At 50.7% G+C, this 27,758-nt stretch overlaps 10 protein-coding genes across 10 annotated transcripts; 3 read left to right on the top strand and 7 right to left on the bottom strand.

Annotated features, from left to right (window-relative positions):
* Positions 1 to 15: 15 nt before the first annotated feature.
* Positions 16 to 4,837, bottom strand: BJX68DRAFT_248198 (putative cell wall biogenesis protein Mhp1). Its single transcript, XM_071041879.1, has 5 exons — positions 4,142 to 4,837; positions 1,323 to 3,955; positions 1,252 to 1,289; positions 1,150 to 1,221; positions 16 to 1,100 (listed from the first exon to the last, which is right to left on the bottom strand). Exons 1-5 carry the CDS (start codon positions 4,163 to 4,165, stop codon positions 427 to 429), a joined length of 3,441 nt encoding a protein of 1,146 aa, XP_070893399.1. The 5' UTR covers positions 4,166 to 4,837; the 3' UTR covers positions 16 to 426.
* A 17-nt stretch (positions 4,838 to 4,854) lies between these two features.
* BJX68DRAFT_248197 (uncharacterized protein) lies at positions 4,855 to 6,112 on the bottom strand. The gene is made up of 2 exons (XM_071041878.1): positions 4,994 to 6,112; positions 4,855 to 4,911 (listed from the first exon to the last, which is right to left on the bottom strand). Exon 1 carries the CDS (start codon positions 6,072 to 6,074, stop codon positions 5,505 to 5,507), a length of 570 nt encoding a protein of 189 aa, XP_070893398.1. The 5' UTR covers positions 6,075 to 6,112; the 3' UTR covers positions 4,855 to 4,911; positions 4,994 to 5,504.
* A 467-nt stretch (positions 6,113 to 6,579) lies between these two features.
* On the bottom strand, positions 6,580 to 8,849 carry BJX68DRAFT_272285 (60S ribosomal uL18 domain-containing protein; the record flags this gene model as incomplete). The annotated part of the gene is made up of 4 exons (XM_071047168.1): positions 6,580 to 7,441; positions 7,500 to 7,540; positions 8,051 to 8,737; positions 8,796 to 8,849. 4 exons carry the CDS (start codon positions 8,847 to 8,849, stop codon positions 6,580 to 6,582), a joined length of 1,644 nt encoding a protein of 547 aa, XP_070893397.1.
* A 283-nt stretch (positions 8,850 to 9,132) lies between these two features.
* On the top strand, positions 9,133 to 10,401 carry BJX68DRAFT_248191 (kinetochore subunit FTA4 family protein). Its single transcript, XM_071041877.1, has 4 exons — positions 9,133 to 9,474; positions 9,597 to 9,765; positions 9,818 to 9,880; positions 9,933 to 10,401. Exons 1-4 carry the CDS (start codon positions 9,309 to 9,311, stop codon positions 10,234 to 10,236), a joined length of 702 nt encoding a protein of 233 aa, XP_070893396.1. The 5' UTR covers positions 9,133 to 9,308; the 3' UTR covers positions 10,237 to 10,401.
* A 259-nt stretch (positions 10,402 to 10,660) lies between these two features.
* On the top strand, positions 10,661 to 12,258 carry BJX68DRAFT_279488 (uncharacterized protein; the record flags this gene model as incomplete). The annotated part of the gene is made up of 3 exons (XM_071048744.1): positions 10,661 to 11,458; positions 11,511 to 11,571; positions 11,624 to 12,258. The coding sequence occupies 3 exons, from the start codon at positions 10,661 to 10,663 to the stop codon at positions 12,079 to 12,081; spliced, it is 1,317 nt and encodes a 438-aa protein (XP_070893395.1). The 3' UTR covers positions 12,082 to 12,258.
* Positions 12,259 to 12,480: 222 nt separating this feature from the next.
* BJX68DRAFT_272282 (L-rhamnose mutarotase) lies at positions 12,481 to 13,039 on the bottom strand (the record flags this gene model as incomplete). The annotated part of the gene is made up of 3 exons (XM_071047167.1): positions 12,481 to 12,564; positions 12,658 to 12,794; positions 12,919 to 13,039. The coding sequence occupies 3 exons, from the start codon at positions 13,037 to 13,039 to the stop codon at positions 12,481 to 12,483; spliced, it is 342 nt and encodes a 113-aa protein (XP_070893394.1).
* Positions 13,040 to 13,320: 281 nt separating this feature from the next.
* Positions 13,321 to 15,404, bottom strand: BJX68DRAFT_201434 (MFS transporter). The gene is made up of 5 exons (XM_071037563.1): positions 15,094 to 15,404; positions 14,956 to 15,035; positions 14,630 to 14,905; positions 13,757 to 14,574; positions 13,321 to 13,705 (listed from the first exon to the last, which is right to left on the bottom strand). The coding sequence occupies exons 1-5, from the start codon at positions 15,259 to 15,261 to the stop codon at positions 13,524 to 13,526; spliced, it is 1,524 nt and encodes a 507-aa protein (XP_070893393.1). The 5' UTR covers positions 15,262 to 15,404; the 3' UTR covers positions 13,321 to 13,523.
* A 1,218-nt stretch (positions 15,405 to 16,622) lies between these two features.
* On the bottom strand, positions 16,623 to 20,844 carry niiA (nitrite reductase niiA). Its single transcript, XM_071041876.1, has 8 exons — positions 20,249 to 20,844; positions 20,049 to 20,199; positions 19,452 to 19,991; positions 19,321 to 19,403; positions 18,741 to 19,265; positions 18,484 to 18,686; positions 17,959 to 18,431; positions 16,623 to 17,900 (listed from the first exon to the last, which is right to left on the bottom strand). The coding sequence occupies exons 1-8, from the start codon at positions 20,428 to 20,430 to the stop codon at positions 16,743 to 16,745; spliced, it is 3,315 nt and encodes a 1,104-aa protein (XP_070893392.1). The 5' UTR covers positions 20,431 to 20,844; the 3' UTR covers positions 16,623 to 16,742.
* Positions 20,845 to 21,568: 724 nt separating this feature from the next.
* Positions 21,569 to 24,505, top strand: niaD (nitrate reductase NiaD; the record flags this gene model as incomplete). The annotated part of the gene is made up of 7 exons (XM_071043626.1): positions 21,569 to 21,845; positions 21,895 to 21,994; positions 22,050 to 22,308; positions 22,364 to 22,599; positions 22,652 to 22,875; positions 22,924 to 23,547; positions 23,601 to 24,505. The coding sequence occupies 7 exons, from the start codon at positions 21,569 to 21,571 to the stop codon at positions 24,503 to 24,505; spliced, it is 2,625 nt and encodes an 874-aa protein (XP_070893391.1).
* Positions 24,506 to 24,643: 138 nt separating this feature from the next.
* BJX68DRAFT_248154 (tubulin gamma complex associated family protein) lies at positions 24,644 to 27,569 on the bottom strand (the record flags this gene model as incomplete). Its single annotated transcript, XM_071041875.1, has 2 exons — positions 27,385 to 27,569; positions 24,644 to 27,336 (listed from the first exon to the last, which is right to left on the bottom strand). Exons 1-2 carry the CDS (start codon positions 27,509 to 27,511, stop codon positions 24,647 to 24,649), a joined length of 2,817 nt encoding a protein of 938 aa, XP_070893390.1. The 5' UTR covers positions 27,512 to 27,569.
* Positions 27,570 to 27,758: the final 189 nt, after the last annotated feature.

Raw genomic sequence — 27,758 nt, 5'->3', positions numbered from 1 at the left:
CGACAGCGACCACGCGGACAGCGGAATTGGCATGTGATTCTTCCCCAACTTGCGGTTTCTGGGGAACCGAGGATGCATGACTAAGGTCGAAGTCGCCCACTCCGCGCTACAATGATGTCACTTATCAGAAAACCAGCACGACTGGACATTTATTCGGTACCCATTCTTTGCGTTGGTTCAAAGATTAAGCAAGCGCCATCATTCCTATGGCATACAACATACAGACTGTACGCGTACAATGACAACACGCTAGAGGTACAAGAGATGAAGCAACAAGAGTAAGCACAATATGGCAATTACGTACACGCTAATTGTCACAAACGAAGCGAAAGACATGTACCGAGTGGGTATAGTATAGAGAATTAACAATGCACTGAGCATCGAGAGTAAATGCAAGTATAGATGTCGACAAAGAGGATTGTCGGCTTATGGTGCCGATGGCGGCTCAGAACCAGAATTGTGTGCTCTGGTCATCTTGCTGTCCGACATCGAGGGCGTCCTTCTGCCACTATTGATCTGTGCCGCGATTTGACTTTGCTTGAACCGTTCAAAGGCTTCCGAGTCCTGTTTTTGAATCGCCCACAGTTCCTCAACCGTTGAGCCCAGTTCATGGAAAGCCTTGTCTGCTCCTACACTTTCAAAATGGGAGCGGGTTTGTGCCTCATGCAGGCGATCTAGTCTCTCACGCAGAGCTGCGATATGAGACTCGTCCACCGTGTTCATCGAATCTCCTTCTTGAGTTTGATCCAGAGGGTGCAAGAAGTCACGGCGAATGTTTTGACCGAGGCGATGGACATGGCCTTCTTCAGAGGTCATTGCGCGTGAGTGCAGTGAGGTAATAGAACTAGCCCGCGACAGTCGGATAGCATAATGGTCACCCTCCTCATCATCGACTGCGATGTCGTTATCGTGGTTGTTGATACCTGTTGACTGGGCATTGGTGAAACTGCTAGCAAGATGGTCATCGTCCCCGGAGTTTTGCGAGCTAGTTTCTTGGTTGAGGTTGATAGGTTGAGGTTGGATGATTCGGGTTTCAGGGTATTCATCCTCAAACCGCTGAATCATTTTCTGCAGTGTGAAATCAAGGAATTGAAGACGTCCTACAGAGACTTATTAGTATTACACAGATGGTAAAGTTGGAAGACATACTGTAATTGGCATCGTTGCCAGCACGATCCTCGCGCACAAGAGCAGACTCGATTCGCGTACGTATATTCCGAGCTGATTCCAAAAGATTCTTGGACATATCACGTGGTCGTTTGGCCGTATAAGACCTAGATTTGCGATGCCTAGGCGTCGTTGTGCCACTAGCAGGACCGGACGCGTCCCCAGGGATATGCTGGTCAAGGTTACCGAGACATACCCCAAGAGCTTTGACGACGCCAGTGCCACCTATGACGTAGTCCTCATCAGGAGCAGGATCGCCATCTTCTTCACCTCCTTCTTCAGCTGCACCATGGCCGACGATATGCTGAAGAATGTCAGGAATCGGTACGGCTGTCCGTGGCAGGGACGGGTCCAGGTTCTCCGAGAGCTCTGCCTCGAGAGCGCCTCCCTCGAGGTTATGGAGACAATAAGCCACAATCTGAGACGCCAGGGCTTTGACAACTTCATTGTTTTCAGCGCTCGGGTCTTCAATGTCCACTGCAATGATTGTCCGTGAGACACGCACTGCAGCCAGCAGGGATGCATAAACAGCGCACGCTTCCTCCTGCGTTTCTGGATCCTTTGCGGAAGCAAGGGCGATGAGCGCCGGGTTCTCTAGTATATTCAAATGACTCAAACTCGGACATTCCGGTAGAATCTCGGCGAGTGCAATCATATGTTCAGAAGAAAGATTCACATCAGCCAGATGAATGCGCTTCAGGAAAGGCAGTTTCGGAAGGAAACGCCTAAAGGTTGACAACGCATCTGGTTGTGTCGAGAACAACGCTGGGTTGTGTGAGACATCGATAAAGCGAAGGTCAGGCAGGCGCGTAAACGCTTGGAGCAGTGGATATAGGGTAGAGGGAGTCAGAGAGCAATCCGCCAGACTGAGTGCGCAGAGCGGAAGGTCACCCTCAATAGCATCGGCCATCAAGTCCAAATCGGCTCCAATGGGGTTTCCACCAAGATCCAAGCCCTCGCATTTGCCAGACTCGAGATAATGAACAACGTGTTCCATGCCCGCTCGAGTCAATTCGTTATTGGCCAGGCCTAGCCTCCTTAAGCCGACAGCTGTGGCAGCATCGCAAATCTTCATCACATCCTCCATCGTAGGCTTGCACTGGTTGAGTAGTAACTCTTCGAGGTGGTCACCTCCAAAACGTTTCGAAAGAGAATTCGCAAATATGGTAGCAACATCCACAGTATGAGCGGAACCCTTGGGTGGCATACTGCCAGGATCATTCAGAGAAATAGACTTCTTCGGAAGCGGAATCCCCGTGAGATCAATGGCTTTAAGCGACTTGGAGAGATGTATAAAAAGACTGATATGGCGCCATCCTTCAGCACCAATCTTGGGATTATCCTTCAAGGATAGCCTCTCCACAACACTGAACCTTTCTGATTTCTCCGGTGCCTCAGAGTTGGGTTTTTTGGTTCTCCCACGCCTGCGCCTCATATGCTCAACCGTTTTCGTAGACAGTAAGCCGGAGAGGATGGAACGAACGGAATCGTCGGTTAAGGCACACTTTTCAAGGATCAGCTTTCGTACCGGTACGACGGCCAACCAGTCGCTGAATGTAGCGATATCCTCGGAGGTCATGGGAAAATTAGTGAGGTCCAGCACAGCAACGGTTCCAGGAGATTCTGCCAGCGTCGAGGAAGGTGAGGATATTTCGTCAACTATGCGTTTCAGTACGGGTGTTTCACGCAGTTGGCAGCAACGACGATAGATTCGAATTGGGTCAGTGGTAGGATGGCTCTGAGCGACAGATCGAGTACCAGCCGCTTTAGGGTCGCTCTCGGGATCGTCAGCCGTCAGCTGCAGAGGAATGGTACCATTTGCCTCTGCTAATCTCCGTTTTCTCTCCTTCCGTTCCCGTCTCTCTTCTTCCGAACGTTTTTTTTTCTCTTGCTTCCTTGTGGGTTCTTTGACATCACCACTGGGTCTCGCATCGTTGTTCGGCGATGCCTCTTGAGGGATACTCTTCGGCGGCGTGCCATTTCCTTGGGGTTGGACGTCTTGAATATCTTTCTCTGATGACGCATGTTGCGCTTGTTTCAGCGGCTCAGCCTCATCTTTGCTTTTAGACCTTGAATTAGATCGCTTCAGCTTATGTCCATTGACATCGGGAACGTTCTTTCGTGTTGTGCCTGTGCTGGTGCTTGTGGGCGGGCTCTCTGCGTCAGAGTCTTTGCGGGATATACCTGCTATCTCCACATCAACACAAAAGGCGACCCGGTGTAACTTTGCTGGGTTCAAATCCGGAACCTTACACCTATCGCGTTCTCGGTCGATGTTCAGCACGCGACGCTCACAAACGACACCGTTACAAGGTGCTGGTTTCCCTCCTCCGGAATTTGATGAGGAAAGCTTCCTGAAAGCACTTTGTAAGAACGAAGGGCCGCGAGGCGAAGTGGAAGTCAACGGAGTATTTTCGTCCTTTTTCTCGTCTTCCTTGTCTTTTGGCGAATACGCCGCACCAAACGGATTATGCATGTCAAGTTTCGAAGCGGGGGAGCTTGCTTTTGGAGGTGCTTGAGGCCTCACGTGAGCTTGTGAAGGAGGAGTGGAACCAGACGAGAACTTGGAGCTGATGCTTGATATCCATGAGCCTCGCCTTCCTATAATCGGCTTCGGCGCGCTCTTGGGAGCCAGTGTTGGCGTGGCATCTCCGGTCACACCATCGCCGTTCCTATGTTCTTTTTCGGATCGAGAGGTAGTGCCATGAGCCTCTACCTTGACCGGTACGGGAGGAGCGGATGTGGTTTGCGGTGACGGAAGCGATTTTTTGTCGCGGGATTTGTCATTCTTATGATGCTGTTCCGCTGCCGTTTCGACATCGTTCACGGGTTTATCGCATGACAAGGATGAGACGGACCTACAACGGGAGAGGTTGTTGTCTGCATTCAGATGACGTTAGAAAACCCTCACACACTAGTAGAGGGATAACAACGACCGGACGGCACCTTTTTGAGAATGATGAAGCCAGCTAACATCCACAGTCTCGACGCCCTCCATTTTGAGTTTGCTGTTGATCGTAAATTGAGCGGTTCAAACGAGATAGTTAGAATAGCGCCAGTCCGGTCAAGCCTCTGGTTGCTTGAAGCTGAAACGCATAACCCTCGGTCCGTATAAGTCGGTCCGTTCAGCAACACCGGGAGGTCTCTAGCGGCCGCAACACTCTACCAGATGTATCGCAACTTCTTCATTCAAGGGATACAATAGCGATTTGCCCAAGTCTAGGAGTATTGGCGGTTGCAAAGGTCCATTCTGGCAATGCGGCGGAGCGATGCGGGCAGCATAGTATGACGTTAGAGCAACGAGGGGAAATGGGCACACATAGGAGGAAGGAGAAAGTGCGAAGAGGAAAATGAATATAGAGGCGGTAATGTGAAGGTCAACGTTGGGAAAAAACGATGAAGCGCTCAAAGGATTAGTCGCCGGCCTTGGTTTAAAAAAGTAGCGAAGGACAAATGTGGATGTCTCCCATCAACCACGGCAAGAGCGGTACTGGCATTCTCTCTCCTCTCCGTCACGGTGCTCCGGGTCCCTGCGACCCAGCAGGGCATCCATTACAAAATGGCAGCCCGGATGGTTTGTGGTATGGTACGGTAATTACTAGTATGTTTTTACCAGCAATAAGCTTCTTGAAGAACAGAATCTCGATCAATTTTCGGCTTCAAGTTGACGTTTGATCATGTCTTACTACTACTAGTGCTGAGTACCAAGTACTACTGTAAGCTGATTAATTCTGATTTCCAGAAGTAAGTCTCTAGAAGGATCTTATTTCGCGGATTTCCGCTAGTCTCCGATGCTGGAGTTTAATCGTTGACACACCCTGCCAAGACCGCATACCGTTGAAAATCTGAGCGGAGTCTTCTCGACTTCTCCGGACTTCGGAATCGAATGTCTTTCTATCGCAGACCGAACAACCAAACATAATGAGGTTTACAAAATGCCCCCTTGGACTTTTCCAATCTCTACACGGTATTCTATTCTCCTACGGGACTTGAAGAATATTCAGCCAGGACTCCGCCACTTAGCACTGGTATATTACACGAATCGACGCCAAATGCATTCTCACTAAGCCCAAAGATATCACCGCTCTCTTCGTTTTTTCAGCTCCCCGATTGCCGGTGCGGGATAATCCTGTCTCAGAATGCCAAATGCATCACACACACAGAGTCCTGGTATTAGTAGTTTAAGATCTCCAGACTCTTGGTAACCTAAGCCTAAAATCAGCCTGAGAACTGCAACTTGCAGGTTGCAATGTGGCCTGTGCGTTGCTCTATGTGCTGTAAGAAGTGTTCCAGAGCAAACTGCCAAAACCTGGCTGGTTATATGATTTTCATATATGTTACACAGAATGCCTCGATGGACAGCATCCGTTGGTCGACGGACAGTGCCAGATGCATGCGAGGGCGATTGCTGCAAGGTTCATCGGTTTTTTTTCTCTCAACTTCTCTATAGACTCGCCGGTGTATTGTATTGGTTTGATACAACTAGTACTATTACAATCCCAGGTCGTGGAGTCGAGAGGCAACGCAAAAGTCACCTGAGGGAATGAACATCCCCCAGAATGGCCATCCGCTTTGACCTGCTGATCTAGTTCTGGAATGGCGTATCGTCCTTCGTGAGGTATCCCAATCATGTGGGCGCATTGACACAAGTTATCTACCAACATTATCGAAAGCAACTTCGACTTTTCAAGAGTAAAGGGAGGTCTCAAATAAGGAACAATGGAGACGAGGGACGACTGCAGCTCAGCTGGACCCGCAGGCAGGTATCCTCTCATGGTGATCCTCCAGGGTTTAACCTCATGGATCCGTAATCCACAATCCATTCTTCCAGCACGAGAGAAGATACCCCATATGGTAACATATTCCGTCGGCTGCAGCGGCATTAGCCACGGAAGCAGAAAAATCATTGAACACGCACACTGGACCTACGAGGGAATATCTTTCTCTAACATTCTTTGCGTCCGTAAAAACCAAGGAAAGTACTTGGACACACATCAGCTAATGAAGAGGGTAGTAGTGCAAATTCGGCATAGCGGGGGTGGCGAAACTGGTTGGAGATGGTTGACGAAAGGATCTAGGGCTGCAAGACAGTGGCAGGCACACTTCCATTGGGTGCTGGACAGTTTCCAATCTTACACGGGCTACTGCAAGGCCGATTTTAGGAGCTTTGAGTCTTGAAGAACTAAGAATCCATTCCCATTGCTTGCACCCAATATGCTCCGATAAAACAGCCCTAGCCATAAAACAAATGTCGTCGTGAAAATCATCAACTACAGGATATCTTGAAGAAAAACGCGAGTTGGCAAGAAACCGGATGCCCACTGTATATTGTCGGCAAAGTGAACTTTTTTTTCGACTATCGCACTCAGTTATGGTTCAAGCACGATCAATCCGCCTCAAGTGATAAACCATTTAAGCAGCAAGCTCGCGGATCTTAGCCTCAACGCGAGCCTTGCGCTCCTCGCGGGTAAGTTTAGCCTTCTTGTACTTCTTGCTCTCAGCCTTCCACTCCTCCTTGGTCTTCTTGGAGCCCTCATCCTCATCCTTCTTGAAGGGGTCCTCACGGATAGCCTTGTGGGCCTCGGCGTAGAGCTCCTCGAGCTCACCAGCGTCGATCTCGTTCTCGGTGTACTTGTGGAACTGACCACGGAAGCGCTCCTCGTCGTCATCGGCAAGACCCTCCATGTACTCAGCGACGTGGCCACCGAAGATGTAGTTGCGGAGAGTCTCAGCGTCGAGCTCCTCGGCTTCGATGTCGTAACCGGGGAAGCGGTTCTCGGAGTGGGGGACGAAGATACCACCGTCGGAAGCACCCTTCATGGCACCGAAGACACGGGCACCAGTCGAGGTACGGGCAAGACCAACATCGAGGAAGGCCTTGAAGGGGCGGCGGGAGCCCTCATCGGTCTCGGCAGCCTCGGTGAGGGTGAACTCACCATCGGCCTCCTCAACACCGGTGAAGTCCTCGTCGAGTCCGAGCTTCTTGAGAGTACGGCGGGCAAGGAGGAGACCGGTGGCGTAGGCGGCAGCCCAGTTGGTCAGACCGTTGGTGATGCCATAACGCTTGAGCTCGTGGGAGTAGGCGCTGGCGAAGACCTTGTCACCGGTGATCTCAGAGTAGACGATCTGGGTAACGATGTCGCGGTTGGTGAAGCGGACGACCAGGCGGTACTTGGGAGCGTTGTACTTGTTCTTGGCCTGGGTGATGAGGCGCTTACGAGCATAGTAGTCGGTCTTTCCCTCTCTGCGACGGCGGTACTTGGTCTGGTAGCGGCTGGAGATGGTGTTAGCATTAATTTCTACAAGTTCAAGGGCTGCAAACGAAGTCTTACCTGTAGTACGCGCTGGACTTAACAGTCTTCTGGTAAGGGGCCTACCGGACAAACACTCGAGTCAGCAATTTGCGCTTCAGAAATATCCCACTCCGAAGCATCTTGCAAAGACCCGGATGCCACGAGAAAAACCCATGGTGCCGAAGAAAAAGAGAGGATGGAAACAATGCGATGTGCTCGCCATTCTCAAGTATGGCAGTATACACTCACCATTTTGACGGATTGGGCGGATGAGAACCGAGTTGTCGACGTTAGCTACAGAGAAAGAGATGGAGGAATTTCGTGGGATGAATTTGTGGACGGGCTTCGCTTAGCGTGGCTGCATCCCGCAACTTCAGTGTGGTCGGCGACGAGCATGCGGCAACCCCAAAGTTTGGCTCAGCATAATATCCGCCAGACCACTTTATTATGTACACGACGACAACAAAAGACTATGAAGGGCTAAGATTGAGAAATGGTTCTCTATTCAAGATATACCGGTAATATAAATGCCAATCGCTCGTCTATAGTTTGGCCTTGTCTTGTTCATCCAAGAGACCAAGCCCAGTGACCTTTTCCAGCTCCTTGACTGCATCTTCTATGTGCCCAAGGTTGACCTTGATCGTCCTCATCCCAATGGCCTTCGCTGGTTTAAGATTCTGGCCAATGTCGTCCAGGAAAACCACATCGGACGCGCGCACAGGTTTCAGTCCTTTTCTTTTGGCGGCCGCATTCATCTCCTCCAGCGCAACCTGATATATCTTCGGATCTGGTTTCCGAAGACCAGTGTGCGCAGATGAGATGAAAAAGTCGAACAATGCCTTGCGCCCGAGAATATCATCATTATACTGGTGCCCGTCCGGAAAGATGACTGTATTTGACAGTGCTCCCAAAATAAACTTGCCAGACTCCTTCAACTTCTTGAGCGCAGGCCACATGAAGCGATCGGGTGTTCTAGATATTCTCATCATCTCCCAGAACAGCCACTCTGCGTCTATCTCAGGCAGGGGTGGGTTTGACGCGAATTCTTTGGCCGGATTCTTCTTTTGAAGACTCTCGTTGAACTGCTTCCATAGCTCGGGGTCCCGTAGATCTCTATTGAACTCGGCGAAGAAGTTCGCATCCATCTTGATATCTCCCCGCTCCAGCCTGTGCCAGCTACCATGAGGAGAGGTGCGGGAGATGCTGAAGTTTACCCATCCTGGGGGTATGTTTTGCGCGATTTCGTAATCAAGGATAGCTTGAAAAGGCGACACAACCTGGATAGAGTCAGCGCGATCCTCGTTTTCATTTCACGGATATGGCTTGTAGACTTACACAAACCCCTCCGATATCAAAGAGGAGCCCAACTGGCCGTTGGTTTTCTGCCATGATACATATATATATATGTCAAGGTATGTGGTGGGTGTGAATGAGATCTTCCGCTTGCAGGTAAAGCAAATTGTTGCTCATCTAAAACGACTGTGTATGTTGCACTCACTTTGTTTTGCGGAGTAATGAGGCTTTGAAGGATGCGGTTGCCGAGGTATATATCGGAGTTGGACGCTATGTAGTGGTTCAAGGCCGAGGAAGACAACCACGCAGCAAAATAGTCCTCCTGGTATGTGTCAACTTCAATTATGAAGGTATCCTCTCTATCTGCCTCCATGGAGGATTTCAAGTCGATTATCTACCGCAATCTGACGATGCATGACCTTGTTTGGAATAGGACCATGCTCCATCTGCCGACGAGTCACGTGAAGCCTGTTATCGATAGCGGCCGACGCGACTGGCACAAATAGTTGGACCAAGACACTTTCATTGGCATCCCACTGCGGTCAGTATGGGGCCATGGAATCCTCTCGGTCGATTCCCGAATTGAAGTCATCATTTATCCGAACGCAAGTTCGCATCCTATCGGAAGCCCTCGAGGCCCCAGAGGATTGGAGAAGCTATGCCGCCGAACCAGCAGAGGAGGCCCTGAGTGATAAGGTGGTTGGCGATGTGCTACAGAAATGTAAGCGCAATAATGTCTCCGTCCTTGCTGCACCAAAAGACCTCTATGCATATGAGCTACATCGACGTCCGGCAGCTCTATAGTCCATGCCTCGCCCTGCTGACCAACCCCCTCTACGACAGTGAACGCGGCCTTGAAACAACACAATCGCATCATTTACTCGTCTCAGGCGATCCAGCATGTGGCACAACAGATAGCAAGTCTATACTGGTCCTCCGTGAGCCAGGCTACGCGGGAGACGATCTCGCTGGAAGGGAGCATCGATAGAACCGTTGACCTGTCCAGCCACCTGTGAGACTCCGTCGCATACTCTATAATCGGGTTGTAGTCTGACGCGTGATAGAAACATTACTCAGCTTCCAGGAGAGCTCTACGACCAGTCTGCAAGTGAAGGAGATCAGCTTAGGTTCGTCTCCTATGCGGCGAATTTCCGCTGTACCCGACTCATCGTTGTACAGGTACAAGCACTTGCGAGAACGCCTTGCTAGCCTCGATAACCTGCGGCAACAGCGACAACGGCGCCTAGAACAGCTACGCCAGTTACAGCGTCTCCTGGAGCCATTCAGCGAACCGCAGAACAATGTCCAGCCCAACCTCGTCACAAGGGACGCAGAATTAGTTCGCGAGTTGGAAAAAATGAGGATGCTGGTTGCGCGGGTCAGTGGTCGAATCGCGCATAGGCAGAAGGGCGACAATGGGGGCGAAGCTGCGATTGTGATGGGATCCGATCAGAAGCTTACGGCGCTTCTTGAGACGGATTAGATACACAGCGCGGAGACTGTGGTTCCCAATGACACTAAGTATGAAATACCTGCGAATCTACATAAGCAGCGATTTCTGGTTGGTCTCTAGTTCTTGCGTGTAGTCACACAGACTGCTCTGAAAGTAACAGTAGAAGTTAAGCCGCTCACCCGTACTATTCTTCGGTCGCTAAGTTTTTTTTTTTTTTTTTTGGGCTATTGTCTATTTTATTGCAAGGGGGAAACTGTAGGACTGGGAACTGACTGCAGCTGCACTGGCCGCAGCAGGTGCCAGTGACGGGATTGTGAGAAGAGAAAAGAGAAAAAGTAACACCAAATAATCTTTCTTTCTATTTCAAAACTCTTATTGCACTCAAATGATATGCTCACCATTATTTCTCTGACAGAATCTCCCCTTTTTTTGTGAACTGCCCTCTCTCAAAATCATGGATAATCTATGCCAGGTCACGGCCCCAGCCTGTGGCTTTTTTGAGGCTGGGGCTCGGGAATTCACCTCCGAATCCCCGGCGCTTGACTGCTTTGGTGAACTGCTGGGAGATACTCCTCAACCCCAGCTACAACTACTTGCTGAACAACAACACAACACGCAACCGGCGAAGCCCTCCTCTCGGGCTTTCCTGTCAGCACCGAGGGCTCTTCCTCAGATACCAACTCTTTCTAAAAGCGAAGATTCTGTCCCATCCGGCACCATCGCTGCGCCTACTCCTCCCTGTGCTCCTAAAGCACCGTTTGTGCGTGGGCACCGTCGCCGCTCCACCCACGTATCCCACCGTGACCTTGAGAAGTTCAGAAAGGAGGTCCTGGGTGTTGAACCCACCGGATTTGGGCTCGACGACGAAGCCGCGCTCAGACCAAACACCAAGGAATTCGAGTCCCAATTGGAGGATTTGAACCGTGCTTTTGACACCGCCACCATGTCTCTGAACAACAGCGGAAGTAACGCTGGATCCGCAGGCATGTTCTCGAATTACACAGACAACTCGGCTGCCGGACCCTCCAACATGCCTGGTGTTCCCCGCCAGCCTATTCCCTCCCCGATCGCTACTCCACCTCCTCAAGTCAATGGTGCTGGTATGGCTGGGATGAATGGCGGAGTACCGATGAATGCTGGACACCAGATGGATTTGCGTCACCTTTTCGACATGGTGCTTGAGTTGAGCGAGGTGCTGAAAAACAACCGTGAGATGACCAAAAGTATAGTTTCCAGCGCGGAGGAGATCATGGTATGGCTTACCTTTTTATGTCTTTCTTCCTGGACTACGCTGACGATGGTAGAAGCGTTCTTCTTCCGAGGGAACCAGTCCAAGCATTCAGCAGGTAAATGGAGAAATTACTAGTGAGTTTATGAAACCCGCATCTATCGATTGACAATGTGCTGACCGACCTAGGTGCTCGCATCGCTGAACTCGAGCGCGCCCTTGCCAAGGAGAAACGCTCAGTGGAGATCCTCAGAAACGAACAGGTCGAGAATACCAAGCTGATCGGTGAATACGAGGCGGCGGTTGGGACCATGGTGGAGCAGATCCGCAACTACTGTCACAACAATAAAATGAACTACCTGTCTCAGAAGCGCCATTACAACAACCTGCTTCAGGCAGAGCGCGATTCCCATTTGGAAAGCCGCCTTGACCGTGACCATTGGCATGCGCAGACGATGAAGTGTGCTGAGATGATTCGCACCGCTTACCGTCTCCGCTGCGAGGAAGAAGAGCTGCCTACCCGTATCGTCGCAGGGCTACAGAACGAGGTTCGCGCCTACCGCAACGCCCTCGGCATGGAACCTGAGAAGCCAGAGGAGGAATACGGATGGGAGATTTTGAAACATGTGCCGGGAGGCTCTGAGTGAAGAGCTACCCCGGCGATGTTTTACGAGCTACGATGATCTTTCGATGCAGAATTTCTACATTGTGCGGGCCCGGCGTTTTGGGTACTCTTTACTGTTTTTTAGCACTCGGATTTCGCTGGTGAAGGATACCCATCTTTGCATGACATGTGTGTACTCTAGTCTCTCTTGCATTACTGGCTGAGCGGCCCGGTTGCCGACGTGATTGTCTGGTTGACTCTCGATGTGCCGGTCATACTGGGCTTCCAAGTCCAAACATTCTGTCTGGACAGGACCTTGCTGGCTAAGTTAGTTTGACCTGGCAGTCTCCTGCACTAGCAGTCAAAACGACCAGTCATCGAACATTTGCAACACCTTTATAAAAAAAAACACTGCTTTGTACATGAATCATGATCCACACTCTCAATCCGTATAGAACACTTCCTCGAGCACCTTCCACCACCCCGGTCCCTCTGCGCTACCCACTGCCCCAGGGACAGGGCTCTCCTGGCGAGTTCAATTAGCACCGTACACCGGCACGCTTCGATGATAGACCCCCGGCGATTATTCCGGGAACCGAAAGGGATAAAAGATTCATACCTGCATCCCATCTGTCATAGCCCACCACTCCCGCACCTTCGGATTTGCCCGCATCTTCTCCATATCACCCTCATAGTCGTCCCCGATATACTTGAACGTCGCGAACAGCGTGCGGTCATTGTCGTAGAATATGGAGTCTAGAATCACCGAGCCGGCAAGCCCAAAACGTTAGCAGCCGAGTCACGGTAGGTAGACGGTAAGTATGCAACCCTGATAGTTCGAATCGAGAGGGAATGCAAGGGAAGGATGTCGGGCACGTACAGTCTCGAATATTGCACTCTTTAATCTGCTGCAGGACCTCGGGCCAGACGCTTGCGTGGCATTCCTTGTACGCTGCGAGGGCGGAGGGCTTGAGGTGGACGATCTGGGCGATGCGGCGCATTTTCAGTTCTTTTTTCTTTGTTGTTTTTCTTGACAGGTGTGTCGGGCAGTCAATTGGGATTCGCTCTGTAAGTCTCTATCTGGAGACTTAAATTGAAGACGTGGTTGCTGTGAGTGAGGCGACAAGCACTTCGCAAGCGTAAGTAGTATGAGCCCCTCAGTTCGGGGCGTAATAGCCCGAAGCGGGGTGGATTTAATGGGGTTGTGGGGGGTTATTTCCTCCAATGTCGTGCAGGATCCGGAGGGTTCTCCTGCTGTGCAATGATTGTGCTGTATAAAAGCCTGCAGATCTGATTTTCTGTCAATAGGAGGGAATTAAGTCTTGAATGTTTATTGTATCTATGACAATCTATATCTATCCAATGCAAGTATCACGCTCAGTCTAGTTGGTATCAAGTCGCTAAAACAGAAAGAAAAAGTGGGAAAAGAAAACCAAATCGGAGTTGAAGTAATCGATCCATCTCATTATCCAACTCATCATCCAACTACTCGCGCATCTGGTTCTTCGGCACGGGTCTGATCCATGCAACTGCGAGGTGAGCTCCGATGGAGATTGCACCAAGAATCCAGATACCGCGCGCGTAGTCGTGGTGGCTGTAGCGGAAGATGATGGCGAAGATGATGCCGCCCAGGTTCCCGAAGCCTCCAACCATGCCGGACACGATGCCTAGTATGAATTAGTATTTTGATTGATTCATATGAAAGAAGAAGAGCGTACCATTTGCGAATGGGTGGACATGAGGCACAAGGGCGAAGATAACGCCGTTGCCGGCCTCGAGAAAGAAGGCAAGCCCGGCAGTGAGTCCAAACATGGTGGCCTCGGACTTTGGATCCGAGAGGCCCATGGCAAGCATGAAGGCTCCCATGACAACTCCGAGGAAGGAGAGAAGGATCTTCTTTGACCATGTCGTCTTGGTGTAGTGGTAGAGAACATCAGCGAGGAAGCCACCGGCAGGGCGGCAGATAACATTGAGGAAACCAAACATAGCAGCCCATCTGCCTGTCTGGGTCTGTCCCATGTATGGAAAGTTCTTATCGTAGTAGTCACCAAGGATGGAGTTGATAGCCAGCTCAGCCCCAAAGGAGCAGGCATAGGGGATGGCAACAGCCAGGCTCGCCAAGCTGAGAACCACATTCATGGCTTCCTTGCGCGAAGGGGCAGCGACAGCGTCGGTTCGGAGGGTATCGAGCTGGCCCATGACCTGGACACCATCGGAGGCCTCCATTGGGGTTTGGGTGCCCTTCTTCTCCACATCTGCCACGACGTTGGCGATGATCGAGGGCGGTCCGGAGGGTCGTGCGGACTGGTTGCCAGAGCTGAGATCGACAATGTTGCCTTGAGACTGGTTTGGGTCCTTGGTCCAGATATGACGTTCTGACCATTTTCCTGTAGGCGTGTCCTCACATGTAAACAGCATACCCAGGGCGGCAACAACAATCAGAATAAACGGGACGATGTAGGCAACTCGCCACGCCTTGTGTGGGGCAAGGCCTTGATCTTTGACGAGAGAGTCGTAGATGGCAGGCATAACAAAGCTGAACAGGCAGGGTTAGACTCTTGACCATCTAGATGTGAGAGAAGGGTACTCACTAGGTTATACCGCCACCAGCATTTCCTAAACCGGCGGCCAAAGAGTTGGCTGTCCCCACGACCTTCTTGTCAAAGAACCCAGTGCACCAGACTTGGCAAGGAACAAAAGTGCCACCGAGGATCCCAATGAAGAACCTCAAGGCAATGAGACCTTCAGGAGAGGTAACCAGGCCAGACATGGCGGTAGGAATAGAGCCGACGAGTAGCAAGCCAATGAAGACCAGACGTGGACCAAAACGATCGCATAGTGGACCACAAATAAACCGGACCAGTAATCTGGTATTGTTAGTTAGGGCTGTTGTTGGACCATGTATGGAACTACCTACGTGGCTAGTAGGGCAATGATGTTGGAGTTTGCGATTTGTGTCTGAGACATGTGCAAGTCCTCGCGGATAGTAACAGTCAACTGTGGAGGGGCTGTTAGAGCGGCCCTGATGATAGTAGAACAAGGTTATAGCACTTACTAGTGGAGGAAAGGCATACCACGAGAGGAATGCAAGCATGAACCCGAACCATGAAAAGAAAAAGACCCGCCCATAGGTATCAAAAGGGTTTAGGAGCGGGATGGAGAGTGCTTTGCGGTTGGTAGGGTTGACCTCTGGAGAGGCTATCAAAGATTTGAGGAAGCCCATCTTCACCACACGGCCTCGGCGTCAAATACTATTCGGTCGATAAGGGTCCTGATGATGGCCAAGCTTGAGCTGTCGAGAGACGGATCTTGCCGTATAGTATCTCTAGCGCTAGGATATGGGATGATAATCCAATAGAACAACAAGAACTGAACGAAAGGGAACTGTGGTTCGAGAGAAGGGTATCAGAAGGATTCCTGGAGTTGCTTGGCTATTAAACTTGATGTCTGATATGAATTTACGAACGACGAGCCTGCTATATAACCAACAGACATAATCATGATTCAGGCATGGATCACTTTCTGACGGAAAAGAGAGTGTCATGTATCTCCCCGGAATATCAGAATAACGTCAAGGACGGTTTGGTCCCGGAAGAGCAATCAGGGGTCCGGCTGGTGATTAGAAATGGCAATCCGATTGATGTCTCCTCGATTTTCGTAACGAGAAAGCCACACAATAGAGATTAATCCACTAAACAGGGAAGGCTCTCTTCAACCGTCAGCCTGATGCCGTCGATCCACATCCACACTCTGGGTTTAAGGCAACGTCGGCCCGTGGAAATAGCAGAGATGTTCTCCATTTACCCCCAAGGCAGCGGATGCCAGGAGACCAGGCCGTGATGTGGCTGAGATCAACCACTATCAGGCATAGAGATAAGGGAAAGTATACGGCCCAGTCAGACCCACTGGCCGGAACCTGGTCTCGAAAACAGAGTTTGGGTTCCCGATAACGCCTAGTATTTTGCTGCACAGACTCCGCGGCCGTGCTATCGAACCCCGAGGTTCTGGTCTCGACTCCTCCATAAAGACTGACGAACGGCACAAAAAGCAAAGCTGCAACGGTTGCAGAAAATGCACTGACGTCAAAAAAGGGTCAGTTCCAAGTTGAGTTCGACAAACTGCCACATTCTCCTCGGAAGAAGGACTCGTTCATTACTGCCCTGAACGCTCCTCGGACCTCTGACCCCTGGTCTTGGGTGCTCCATCCTGTTGATGACGGAGGCGAAATCTGGACGAGAACCAGAGTATGCAAGCTTGACTCCGCGGAGATCTCTGAGGAGAAACGGGGCGTTTTGTGCTCCGAAGGAGGGACTGTTATCGGCGAAGGATGGATCATGGAGCAGGGTAAGCCGGATGGCGGGTCTGTCTGAGGTTTGATAGATAACACTCTGAACCAATCACACTCATGCTAACGTGAGCAGAGCAAGCCCTGTGATGGCCTGAGGCATCAGAAGCATCTCCATAGACTATGATCGACCCAAGTGGGATCGCAAAGTAGAATAAAGGTGGCCTGGGCGGCTTGTTAGAGATATGCTTAAAGTGCCTACCCAATCCCAGTACATTGTTTACATATAGAGAAAGGACAGTTATCTTAACAGGAAATGTGATTCAACACCATATCTAGGTATAATGCGCTATAGAACAGCCACCCATGAGAAAACGCCATTGAAACAACCGAAACCAATAGCCATGCACTCTAGTCCCCTACCAGTCTATCGAGTTTGCAGGACGGGCTGTTTTGACACGCTCGAGGCCCTTCTCGCCTGCTCTCTTGCCCTTCATCCCCTTGTATTTGTTGTCATACGCCTCGAATGGATCGGCGGCTTCACCCTTCTTAACCTTCCACTTCTCTGTACCCAGGACAGCGTCGAGTTCCTCTACCGGGGGGAGCTTCATGTAGATCCAACCGTCGTCCCGCTCCTCGACTGGGAATGTGGCAATGTTCATTGCCTCGTCATTTGAGCAACGACCCGCCTGTTCACCGTTGAGCTCAAAGTTGCGCTTGTGGTATGGGCATGATACCCAGTACTTTCCGGCGTCATCGTCACCGATCAACCCGTCGGACAGAACAAACGCCCGTTTATGGGGGCACATCTGTTGCGTGGCGTAGTACTTGCCCTTGATCTTGAAGATCGCTAATTGCGTGTCTCCACGTTTGATGTTTGCGGACGAAATTGCAGGTGGGCCGTCGGAGAAGTAGTCGGACTTGATGACGGGCTGCCACGAAAGCTCGGACCACTGGTGTCCCTTGAAGTCTTCGCTTGCCCCATCCTTGGGCCAGTATGTCGGACGTGCTTGGTCACGTTCCTTGACGATTTCGACCGTCTCGAGTGTCTCATCGGTGTTGGCGAATTGTTGAAAGTACTTGCGGCGCTTGGGGTTCTTGACCGTCTCCGTCCATTCGCAAAAGTAGCTGTCGACCAGCTCCTGCATTTGCTGCTCCATTTCCGCTGCGATCCCGAGCTTGTCGTTAAGGATGACTTCTCGAAGATAATCGATGCCACCCGGTAGGTTCTCGAGCCATCGTGCTGTCCGTTGAAGCTTGTCTGCGGTCCGGATGTAGAAGATAACGTATCTGTCAAGAATGGGAATGACTTCCTCCGGTGGTACGTCCTTGGCGAGCAGATCGCAATGCCGTGGTTTGGCACCTCCATTTCCACCAACAAAGATATTGAATCCTTTTTCGGTAGCAATAAGACCAAAGTCTTTGTTTTGCGCTTCAGCGCACTCTCGCACACAGCCAGAAACAGCACCCTTGAATTTATGAGGGGCTCGGATACTCTTGTATCTTTGTTCTAACCGAATGGCCATTCCGACACTGTCTCCGACGCCGAATCGGCACCAAGTAGTTCCAACGCAGCTCTTTAGTCTTTTGTTAGTGTGTAGTTCAGTTGAATTTAAGCGGAGCTCGGAGTCTCACCTTTATGGTTCGAAGCGACTTGGCGTAGGCATGACCACTCTCCATACCCGCATCAACGAGAGCGGTCCAAATGTCGAGAAGATCCTGCTTTTTGGCGCCAAACATATCGATACGTTGACCACCTGTGATCTTGCAGTAAAGGTCGTACTTCTTCGCTACTTGGCCAATGGCGATCAACTTGTCTGCGGTGATTTCACCTCCAGGAACACGAGGGACGACGGAAAATGTACCGTTCCGTTGGATGTTCGCAAGGAATCTGTCGTTGGTGTCTTGTAACTCATGATATTCCTTGTCCATGATGTGAGGGTTGAAGAGACTCGCAAGGATTGATCCAATGGCGGGTTTGCAAATTTCGCATCCGAGGGAATCGGCGCATTTTCCAACAGCTTTCATCACCTCGTCAAAGGTCCGTAGTTGTTTGATTGCAATGACATTGTAGAGATCGGCACGGGAGTATGGGATATGGATACACACTGTCACGAATAAGCACCGTTATAGGGATGAATTTTTGTGGAGCAAACGTACAATGGTTCGAAACTTCCTGACCCATGTCCAGCATGGTCTTGTTGAAGATAGACTGCACGAGAGGCATGCATCCGCCGCAACCAGTGCCTGCCTTAGTGCACAATTTGACATCTGCTATGGTCTTGCAAGTGCCGCTCTTGACGCCCTCGACCACGTCACCCTTTGTCACATTGTGGCACGAGCAAATCTGGGCGTCGTCATCACTTTATGGATCGGTCAGTTTGTAAAGGAGTAGTATCGACTGTAGGAAGACTCACAGATCATCTGCGTTCTCTTCCCCTCCGCTCTGAGCACCCAGGATAAATTCGGAGGGTGGCACTTCAAGCGGCTTTTGTGTCTTGACCATCTGGTTCAACTTGACATAGTCCTTTGTGTCACCGATCATCATACCGCCGAGAAGGTATTTCCCATCCATGGTGAACAGATACTTCTTGTAAACACCGCCAAATGGATCCCTATACGTCAATGCCTTGACAGGAGGCTCTTTCTCAACTATGGACTCTCCCTCGGCATCTGGCGCGGACGGACGTTGACCTGGGAGAAATTTGGGCCCATCTCTATCGGCGAAGAAATCACCAAAGCTGGCAACATCGACACCTAATAACTTGAGTTTCGTGCTCAGGTCTGGTCGGTTGAACTTCTTGGGTTCCTTGTCGGGGTTCGTGAGGTTGAATGAAAGGACGTCGGCCATTTCGATGCCGGGGGCGATGATACCAAAGGTTTGGTTGTCCCAGCTGGCACATTCACCGATGGCGTATATATCGTCAACGGACGTTTGTAAGCTGTAGAAAGAATGTTAGGGATCAAAACATATAAATAGACTCGGGAGGATAATACCTTTCGCTGATAACGAAGCCGCCACGTTTGGCGCACTGAATTCCTGCGCTTGCACCTAACTCATCTCGTGGCCGAATTCCGATCTGCACTATATTAGCATATTGCCCGAAAACATTCCAAATTATTCATACAGCAAAGCAGATGCAAGAGCAATCGATCTCCTGCCCATCCTCAAAGAGGAGGCCCGTGACATTGTTGTCATCGTCGGTATGGATCTTGGCCACACGTTTCTCGTGGAGAACCTCCAGGCCAAGGTCCCTGATCTTCTTCGTCACAAGAGACCCAGCATCGCCATCAAGTTGCCTAGCCAGGACCCACTTGTTGCGATCAATGAGCTTCACGCTGCCAAAGTCTTCAAGATCTGTCATGGCCTTGGCAGCTTCCAAGCCAAGCAGTCCTCCTCCCACTGTGACACCGGTTGAGCCCTTGTGAGCAGCAGCGAACTCCATGAGACGCTCGAGGTCGTCGATTGTACGGTATACAAAGATACCCTTGGCATCATAACCGGGTGTGCTAGTTGGAAGGACAGCATCGGAACCAGTGGCGAGAACAAGGGTGTCGTAAGAGATCATGTCACCGGTCGAGGTCTTGACGGTTTTGTGTTGGGGAAAGACATCGGTTACCCGAGTGTTGAGGTAATAATCGAAGGATCGATCTTTGAATGAGCCGTACTGTTAGAGAGGTGCAGTTAGCTCCGCACCCTATACTGCAAATTGCAAAGTCCTTACCCATTCTTTAGGATTGAGGTACAAGTCTTCGATCTTGCGGTGTTCAAAAAAGGATGATAAGCCAACACGGTTGTAGGCAATGTGCGGCTCTTCTCCAATAACGACAATATCATACTTGCGTCGTTCTGAGTCGAGTTTGATAAGCTTCTCACTATAGATTCTGTTAGCAGAGCAATTGCAACTTGCAGGCCGCAACACACATAAAAGCGACTGCAACCATTCCCAATCCGACTACCACAATCTTCTGGCGTCTGTTGGGGTCCTCATTGTGTCGCCCATTCTCTGTAGTGGGGTCAATCCCATCAATCACTGGAATACCATTGTGAACGCTGGCAGTGACAGCGACAGCGTCACCGGTCCGCGAACCGTCCAACAGTGGCATGGTGTTGGAGATGGAAGAAAAGCCGGGGAATCTGAAAAAGAGAACATCCCAGGGGAACGGCGGCCGGCGACTTTCCCTGCCTCATATATCTCCATGTGGGCAAAGCCGTTTGTGGCACGACAAGACACCAACATCTTGGGGACCAGTTTCTCCGTGGCTTTCGGGAGCATGAGATAATCGAATGGGCCAATTACCTGGTTGCCTCCACGCGAATCAGCGATCTCGCAATTGACGGTTGTCAGAAGAGTCCAGATGCAGCGCCTGGGGGTGTGTGGCTCGAGCGATCCACGATAATGGCCGTGGGAACAGTCGGGAACTTACAAACTGGACGATAAGGTTGAGTCAGTGTGGTAAACGCTCACTTTCCAGCTTTCCATCAGGTCCGCGGAAATCGACATGTCAGGCCCTGCACGCTGATTGATTCCAGCAAAGCCATGATCTGCCGCGGTCTCCACAGCAAAAGATAAGAAAATCCACATTCCTGATTGGCTGCTTCAGGTGCATCCGTCAACATCACAAATCGAGCCCTACCTCACTATTCACTGAGAAACAGTGCAAAGTCATAATGAGCCCATCTGAAGGTGGGGCCTTACTAGATCTGACTTTGAATAATCGCTATTAATCATGACAAGATTGTTTCAGGGCTTAGGAGAGCCCTTTCATTTGGAACTCGACTTGAGCAGGCAGAGTTGATTAGCCCAGGTTAACCTACTGGGTAGCTTTGCCACCGGATACAGTGATCGAGCAGCCCTTTTTGCACGAGTCAGCGGTTAGCTCGTCGGGATTTGCTTATGCTTGACGTCGCGTCTCCGTTGCGGTCCCGCGGAGATGGGAGGTGGGCCGTTCCATTCCACTCCTGGGAGCCTGGTCTTGCTACCCTCGTACTAGGTTAGTTGTTTTCGATAATTGTCATTTTTAATCCTGCTTCTCCGAGGCTGCGAGGGGATAGTCTTTCAAATCCCGTTAGTCCGACCGCAGTTAATGGTTCTTCTATTCTTACTGTTTGCATCATTGCTCTCCTTCCTGACGCTAAGCCGCGAAGTTGATATAGTAGTGCCGCTGAGCCCTCGATCCATTCCGATTTCATCTCTGTTCTATACGACTTCAAGACACTCTTTCATATCCGACTACTCACAACATGTCAGCCACTGTAACGCAAATCAGAACAGTAAAGGCTCCTTCCTCAAAGGCCCGAGCCCTCAAATCCACCCAGATCAAAGTCCAAGAGCAGGAGATCACATCACCCGACACATCAGATATTCCTCTACCTCCCCTTTCCAAGAAACCAACCGAGATCCTTCAAATAGACCAAGGCACACCCGATAGCCATGTCCCGCGAGACCCTCGACTTATCAGATTAACTGGTGTTCATCCTTTCAATGTCGAGGCGCCGCTTACACCACTTTTCCAAGAGGGTACGCATCATCCACTTGTGCAGGAATACAGTATCTTATACTTTTACAGGCTTCTTAACATCGCCGGAGCTATTCTACGTTCGAAACCATGGACCAGTGCCACATGTCAGAGACGAGGATATTCCCAACTGGGAAATCAGTATTGAAGGGTTCGACCCCCCTTCCCTTCGTTCAATAGAACCCTTTCTAACAATCAGCATGCAGGCTCGTTGAGAAGCCAATAACCCTAAGCTTTAAGCAAATTCTCCAAAACTATGACCAAATCACTGCTCCCATTACATTAGTATGTGCTGGAAACAGACGAAAAGAGCAGAACACCGTCCGGAAATCAAAAGGTTTCTCATGGGGTCCAGCTGGCCTGTCAACCGCCCTTTTTACCGGCCCTATGATGGCGGACATTATCAAGAGTGCTAAGCCGTTACGAAAGGCAAAGTACGTATGCATGGAGGGAGCGGATAAGTTGGTATATGGCATTCTACCCCACCAACCGGTAGTGCTCGGGTTAACTCTCTCCATAGCCGAACGGTTACTACGGGACGTCCGTCAAACTAAACTGGGTGATGGACCCTAACAGGGGTATCATGCTAGCCCACAAGATGAATGGCGAGGATCTTAGGCCGGACCACGGCCGTCCGCTGAGGGCTGTTGTTCCTGGTCAGATTGGAGGCCGCAGTGTCAAGTGGCTGAAGAAGCTCATCGTTACCGAAGCTCCAAGTGACAATTGGTACCATATCTACGATAACCGAGTATTGCCGTATGCCTTGACGTATCCCTCCTTAGCAAAGGTGTCTTACTAACCTAATTAGTACAATGGTCACCCCGGATATGTCCTCACAGGACCCTTCATGGTGGCGGGACGAACGATACGCCATCTACGACCTCAATGTCAACTCTGCCGCAGCATACCCCCAGCACAAAGAGGTCCTCGATCTTGCCTCGTCAGGGCCTATATACACCGCAAAAGGGTACGCTTATGCCGGTGGTGGACGACGAATTACCCGTGTTGAGATTTCCCTAGACAAGGGCAAATGTAAGTTTAGCCAAGTTCACTACCACGTTCTTTGCTAATAAAGTCCAGCCTGGCGTCTCGCAAACATTGAATATGCTGAAGACAAGTACCGTGATTTTGAGGGCACCCTTTACGGCGGCCGCGTCGACATGGCCTGGCGAGAAACCTGCTTCTGCTGGTCCTTCTGGTGCGTCGACATACCCACGTCCGACCTCGAAAACAGCGACGCCATCCTCGTTCGCGCCATGGACGAAGCCCTAAGTCTCCAACCAAAGGACATGTACTGGTCCGTCCTGGGCATGATGAACAACCCTTGGTTCCGCGTGACAATCACCAAGGAGAATGGGAAGCTGTTGTTTGAGCATCCGACTGACCCCACTGGTCCGGGTGGCTGGATGGAGCGGATCAAGGCTGCAGGAGGTGACCTGACGAATGGAAACTGGGGGGAGAGACAGGAAGGCGAGGAGCCTGTTGAGCCTGAGCCTGTGCAGGAGATCAACATGAAGAAGGATGGCGTGAACAGGATGATCAGTTTGCAGGAGTTCAAGGAGAACTCGACGGACGAGCAGCCTTGGTTCGTTATGAACGGGGAAGTATACGACGGCACAGCGTTCCTTGAAGGACACCCTGGTGGAGCACAAAGTATCATATCGGCTGCGGGAACGGACGCTTCTGAGGAGTTTCTTGCCATCCGTAAGTCTTTTACACATGCTTCTCAAACTGTAAAAACCTCTGACATTCAGCAGACAGTGAAACCGCCAAAAAGATGATGCCAGACTACCACATCGGCACCCTCGACAAGGCTTCCCTCGAAGCCCTCCAAAAAGGCGACACGACCGACACCGCACCCACTACCCCACGAGAGGTCTTCCTAACATCCAAGTCCTGGACAAAAGCCACCCTAGTCAAGAAGACAACAATCTCTTGGGACACGCGCATCTTCACCCTTGCGCTCGAACACCCAGACCAATCCCTCGGTCTCCCCACAGGCCAGCACCTCATGATCAAGATCCCTGACCCAAAGACCAAAGAAACCATCATCCGCTCATACACACCAATTTCCGAGACAGATCAACGCGGCACAGTCGATATCCTCATCAAAATCTATTTCGATTCTCCCACGTGCCCAGGTGGGAAGATGACGACCGCTATTGATCAACTGCCTCTGGACTCTGTGATTGAGTGCAAGGGCCCGACAGGGCGATTCGAGTACCTGGGTAACGGTAGAGTCCTCGTGAGTGGCAAGGAGCGCACGGTTCAGGAGTTTGTGATGATCTGTGGCGGCACGGGAATCACGCCTGTTTTCCAGGTTCTGCGGGCCGTTATGCAGGATGAGGAAGATTCGACGAGGTGCGTGCTGCTTGATGGGAACCGACAGGAAGAGGATATTCTCTGCCGTGCGGAACTCGATGCTTTTGAGAAACTGGACGAGAAGGGAGGAAAGTGCAGCATTGTCCACACTTTGACCAAGGGTCCCGAGAACTGGACTGGTCGTAGGGGACGTATAGATGCGGAGCTCATCAAACAGTACGCGGGTACTCCAAATGACCAGACTATGGTCTTGGTATGTGGGCCCGAGGCCATGGAAGAGGCTTCGAAGAAGATTCTTCTTTCCTTGGGGTGGGCCGAGTCCAACCTTCATTATTTCTAGACATGATCATCTTTTCTTCTTGAGCGGGTTTGGCAACAGGCGTTGGTTATTTCTGTGTACAGGGTATATGATGTTATGTCGATAGAGATGTGCTTTTGTAGTTCTATAGAGCAACATCAAAGAGGTTATCTTCCTGACAGTCTAGTAATATTTCCTCATGTCCAGTCGCACCAGAAGATGGTCAAACACGTTGGTGGGCGCTTCTCTGGACGCAGGAGTCATCCCAGACCTACCCCTGCTCCGAGGGTCAGACTTCGCTCCATCAAGTCTGCGTAGATACCCAACGAGCGCAGACATTTGTTTTCTGAAGACGACGTATAAGCGCTTGATCACAGCCTCGCTCTCATGGCGCACGCCATGCATCCCGTCCATCCGCGACAGTGGAGCAAACTTGAGGATCACATCGAATATGTCATCAATCAATTTGGCAACCTCGGCGTGCCGTTTGCTGAGAAATAGCGCAAAGAGCATTTGGTCCAAAGTTTCTTCATGGTAAGCTCTTAGTCTTGAGATCGAATGGGCTGCTTCAATTGTGCCGTCAATGTCACCGCGGTCCAGACAGGTTTCGACCTTAGAGAGAGTATCCTGGAATCGCTGCCAGGTCGAGCCGATGCCGAGCTGGAAGCAATAGTCGCTCAATGAAAGAAGAAAATGTTGACAATCAATCCGGAACTTTTGCAAGATGTTTCGGGTATCTCCTGAAAGTGAAGTCCTGGCGGTAGAGTCTCGAATAAGCCCCTTTACGACTGAGACCATCCGAAGGAGCCGAAGTAGTTGTTTGAAAAGTCGGTCATACTTGTACAAAGAGTGCTGAGTGATAATGGCTTCGAGAACGTTTGAGGGTTTGTATTGGAGGCGGAGGAAGTCGAGTGCTTCAATAGCGTTTGGATTCTTGCACTTGGCGATCTCTTCCTCTGTCAACTCGCGAACGGAGAAGCTTAGGCCTCCGGGAAGCTCCTTTTCATTTTCAAACTCTGGATTACCAGAGCCATCCGCATACTCAACACCATAACACTCGTTGAGAACGCCCATCAACACCAAGCGCAGCTCTGAGCTCGCTGGAGGCCAGGTATCTCGACTTCCGAGGCGTAGACCTGTATGTACGCCGCTTCGTACGACGCCAGTCTTTCGCTCGCTGCTTTCCATCTCAGGGTCGAAGAGAGAGTGAGAGAGGCGGGACGTAAAGTACCCGTCACCAAGAAGCTGGAACCGCCATTGCAAAGTCAAATGGTCTCTCAATTTATGCTCCTTGAAAAGCAGATGAAGGCAGGAATAGTCAATCAATAAGGCTTGTGACGAAAGCAGAGGAGCAAGTGAGAGGTAAAGCGACGACGTGACCTCTGGAGCGAAATTGGTTCCACGTCGCTCTCTGGTGGAATCCTCATAATCGACCATCAACTGTCCAAGTTTTCCTTTTTCCAGGGACTGGCTTGCGAGTAATCCGGTCACATTGCGAGCATCGTCAATATCAAACAGATCAAAGGCGTCTGGTAGGTCTTCAGATCGAGGCGCACCCATAGTTGTCCCTTGCTCTTCATATATTCCTCCGCTGTTGTACTTGCGAATCTCTGCCCGAAGTCTATTCTCGTAGTCACGCGCCTTTGTTTGTATTCTTTCCAGCTCAGCCCAAGTTCCCGCACCACTAAGGCTCGGAATTTCCGTGGCCCGTCTTGCAAGGGGATGATTTGGATGGGAGCGTTTGAGTAGTCGTAGGCTTCTTCCACTTTCAAATATCAATTGCGCCTGGTCTGGTGGAACGAAAGACGGCATTTGGTCCGGGAGGTAGACGTAGTCCAGTCGTTCCTGTGACTGGAGTCTTCCTCTCTCTTCTGGCTTTTCGAGGTAAACAAAACTTTTCCCACTTGCAAGCCGCTCCACCGAGGCGGCCGTCTCTGGACGAAAGCCTATCCAGGATTCTACATAGTCCAGCCAAGGTCCAGCAACTCGGAAGACAATCTCCCGAAAAAGATCCTCCATCTGACCGTGGCTATGGGAATAATGAGCAGCTAGCTTGAAAACAGAGGAGATGACTTGGGCTTCTGATCCTGCTCTCTCCACGATGCCTACCATATTTGACAGAGCGCCTACTAGCTCACCGCATTGCTGGAATAAGGCCCTGACCTGCAGAGCAGAGTTAATGTGCTTGGCGCAACTGAGTAACTGCTTTTCGAGTGTGTATATGATCGCGGATGCAGTCGTGGAAAATGCAGACAGTACAGACGGCTCCGCCGATTTGAAAGGTACTCTGTCGATGAAAGCCCGGATTCGTTGCATATTCGTCCCGCATTGGAGAATCTCATCCATCAGTCCGTTCAGTGCAAGAGCACTAACCCCGGAGATACGCAAGTCCTTGATGACTTTTTCAAACTTTTGTTGTCGGTCGTTGTACCGGAAGAGCATAGAGCTCCATCCTAATCCAAGCCGGAACAGCGACTGGAAGAAGATATCATTTCGCACAACAGATTTCGTCTTTCCGGTTGACGTTTGCTTGCTATGATGGTCTAGCGCCGCATCAAATCCTTTTAATCCAGACTCGCTAAAGTATGCCGAACGAGGCTCAGTGTACCCACGGGTGTGATACTTCTCCCATGAGGTTAATGACTTGTCAGGGGGCGCTGCTGCGTCAGCCACCCATAATTCCTCTACTTCGGCGTCCGACTCATGCGCATCACTGCAATTCTCGAGTTGAGTGTCACTTGATGTATCTGTTACTGACTCCGTGGACAGACTTGGCTCCGAAGGTTCGGTCCCAAAAATATTTAGCCCGTGCAATTTGGATTGATCAACATCAAACAGGTCTAAGGGGTTCTTGAAGATGTCTTCTGAGAGTACTATAAAAAAAATAAGCTTTGAGCGTCCAGCCGAGAGTTCAAACGTACCAGGTAGGTTCAAGTTCTCGTTCCAAGGTAAAGGCTCGTTCGGCTGGAGGGAATCCAAAGTAAACTTGGATATCCGCCACAGCCCGTCGCTCGTAAACGGATCTGAGCCATAATCTTCATGGTCCATTGTCAGCGACTCATGACGAGCCAGTGTCGCATCAATGCCTGGGGATGATGAGTTCCACGACTCCAGACGCTTATCGATCTTCACGACGCGTGGGCGATCGCGAGATCACGCGGCGCTAGCCATTAAAGGCTTAACTTATTTCGGACTCCCGCCCGCTTGGCCTCCCACCGCTCTCGTTCGCGGACCCAGAGCAGCTGCTCCATTGAGTGGAATGATGTCTTTCCGGGCATTGTCCATTGATGATATA

This window comes from Aspergillus pseudodeflectus (genome assembly GCF_044049435.1).
Source record: "Aspergillus pseudodeflectus strain CBS 756.74 chromosome Unknown BJX68scaffold_77, whole genome shotgun sequence".
Lineage (NCBI taxonomy): Eukaryota > Fungi > Ascomycota > Eurotiomycetes > Eurotiales > Aspergillaceae > Aspergillus > Aspergillus pseudodeflectus.
This window is presented reverse-complemented; position numbering and strand designations above follow the sequence as displayed.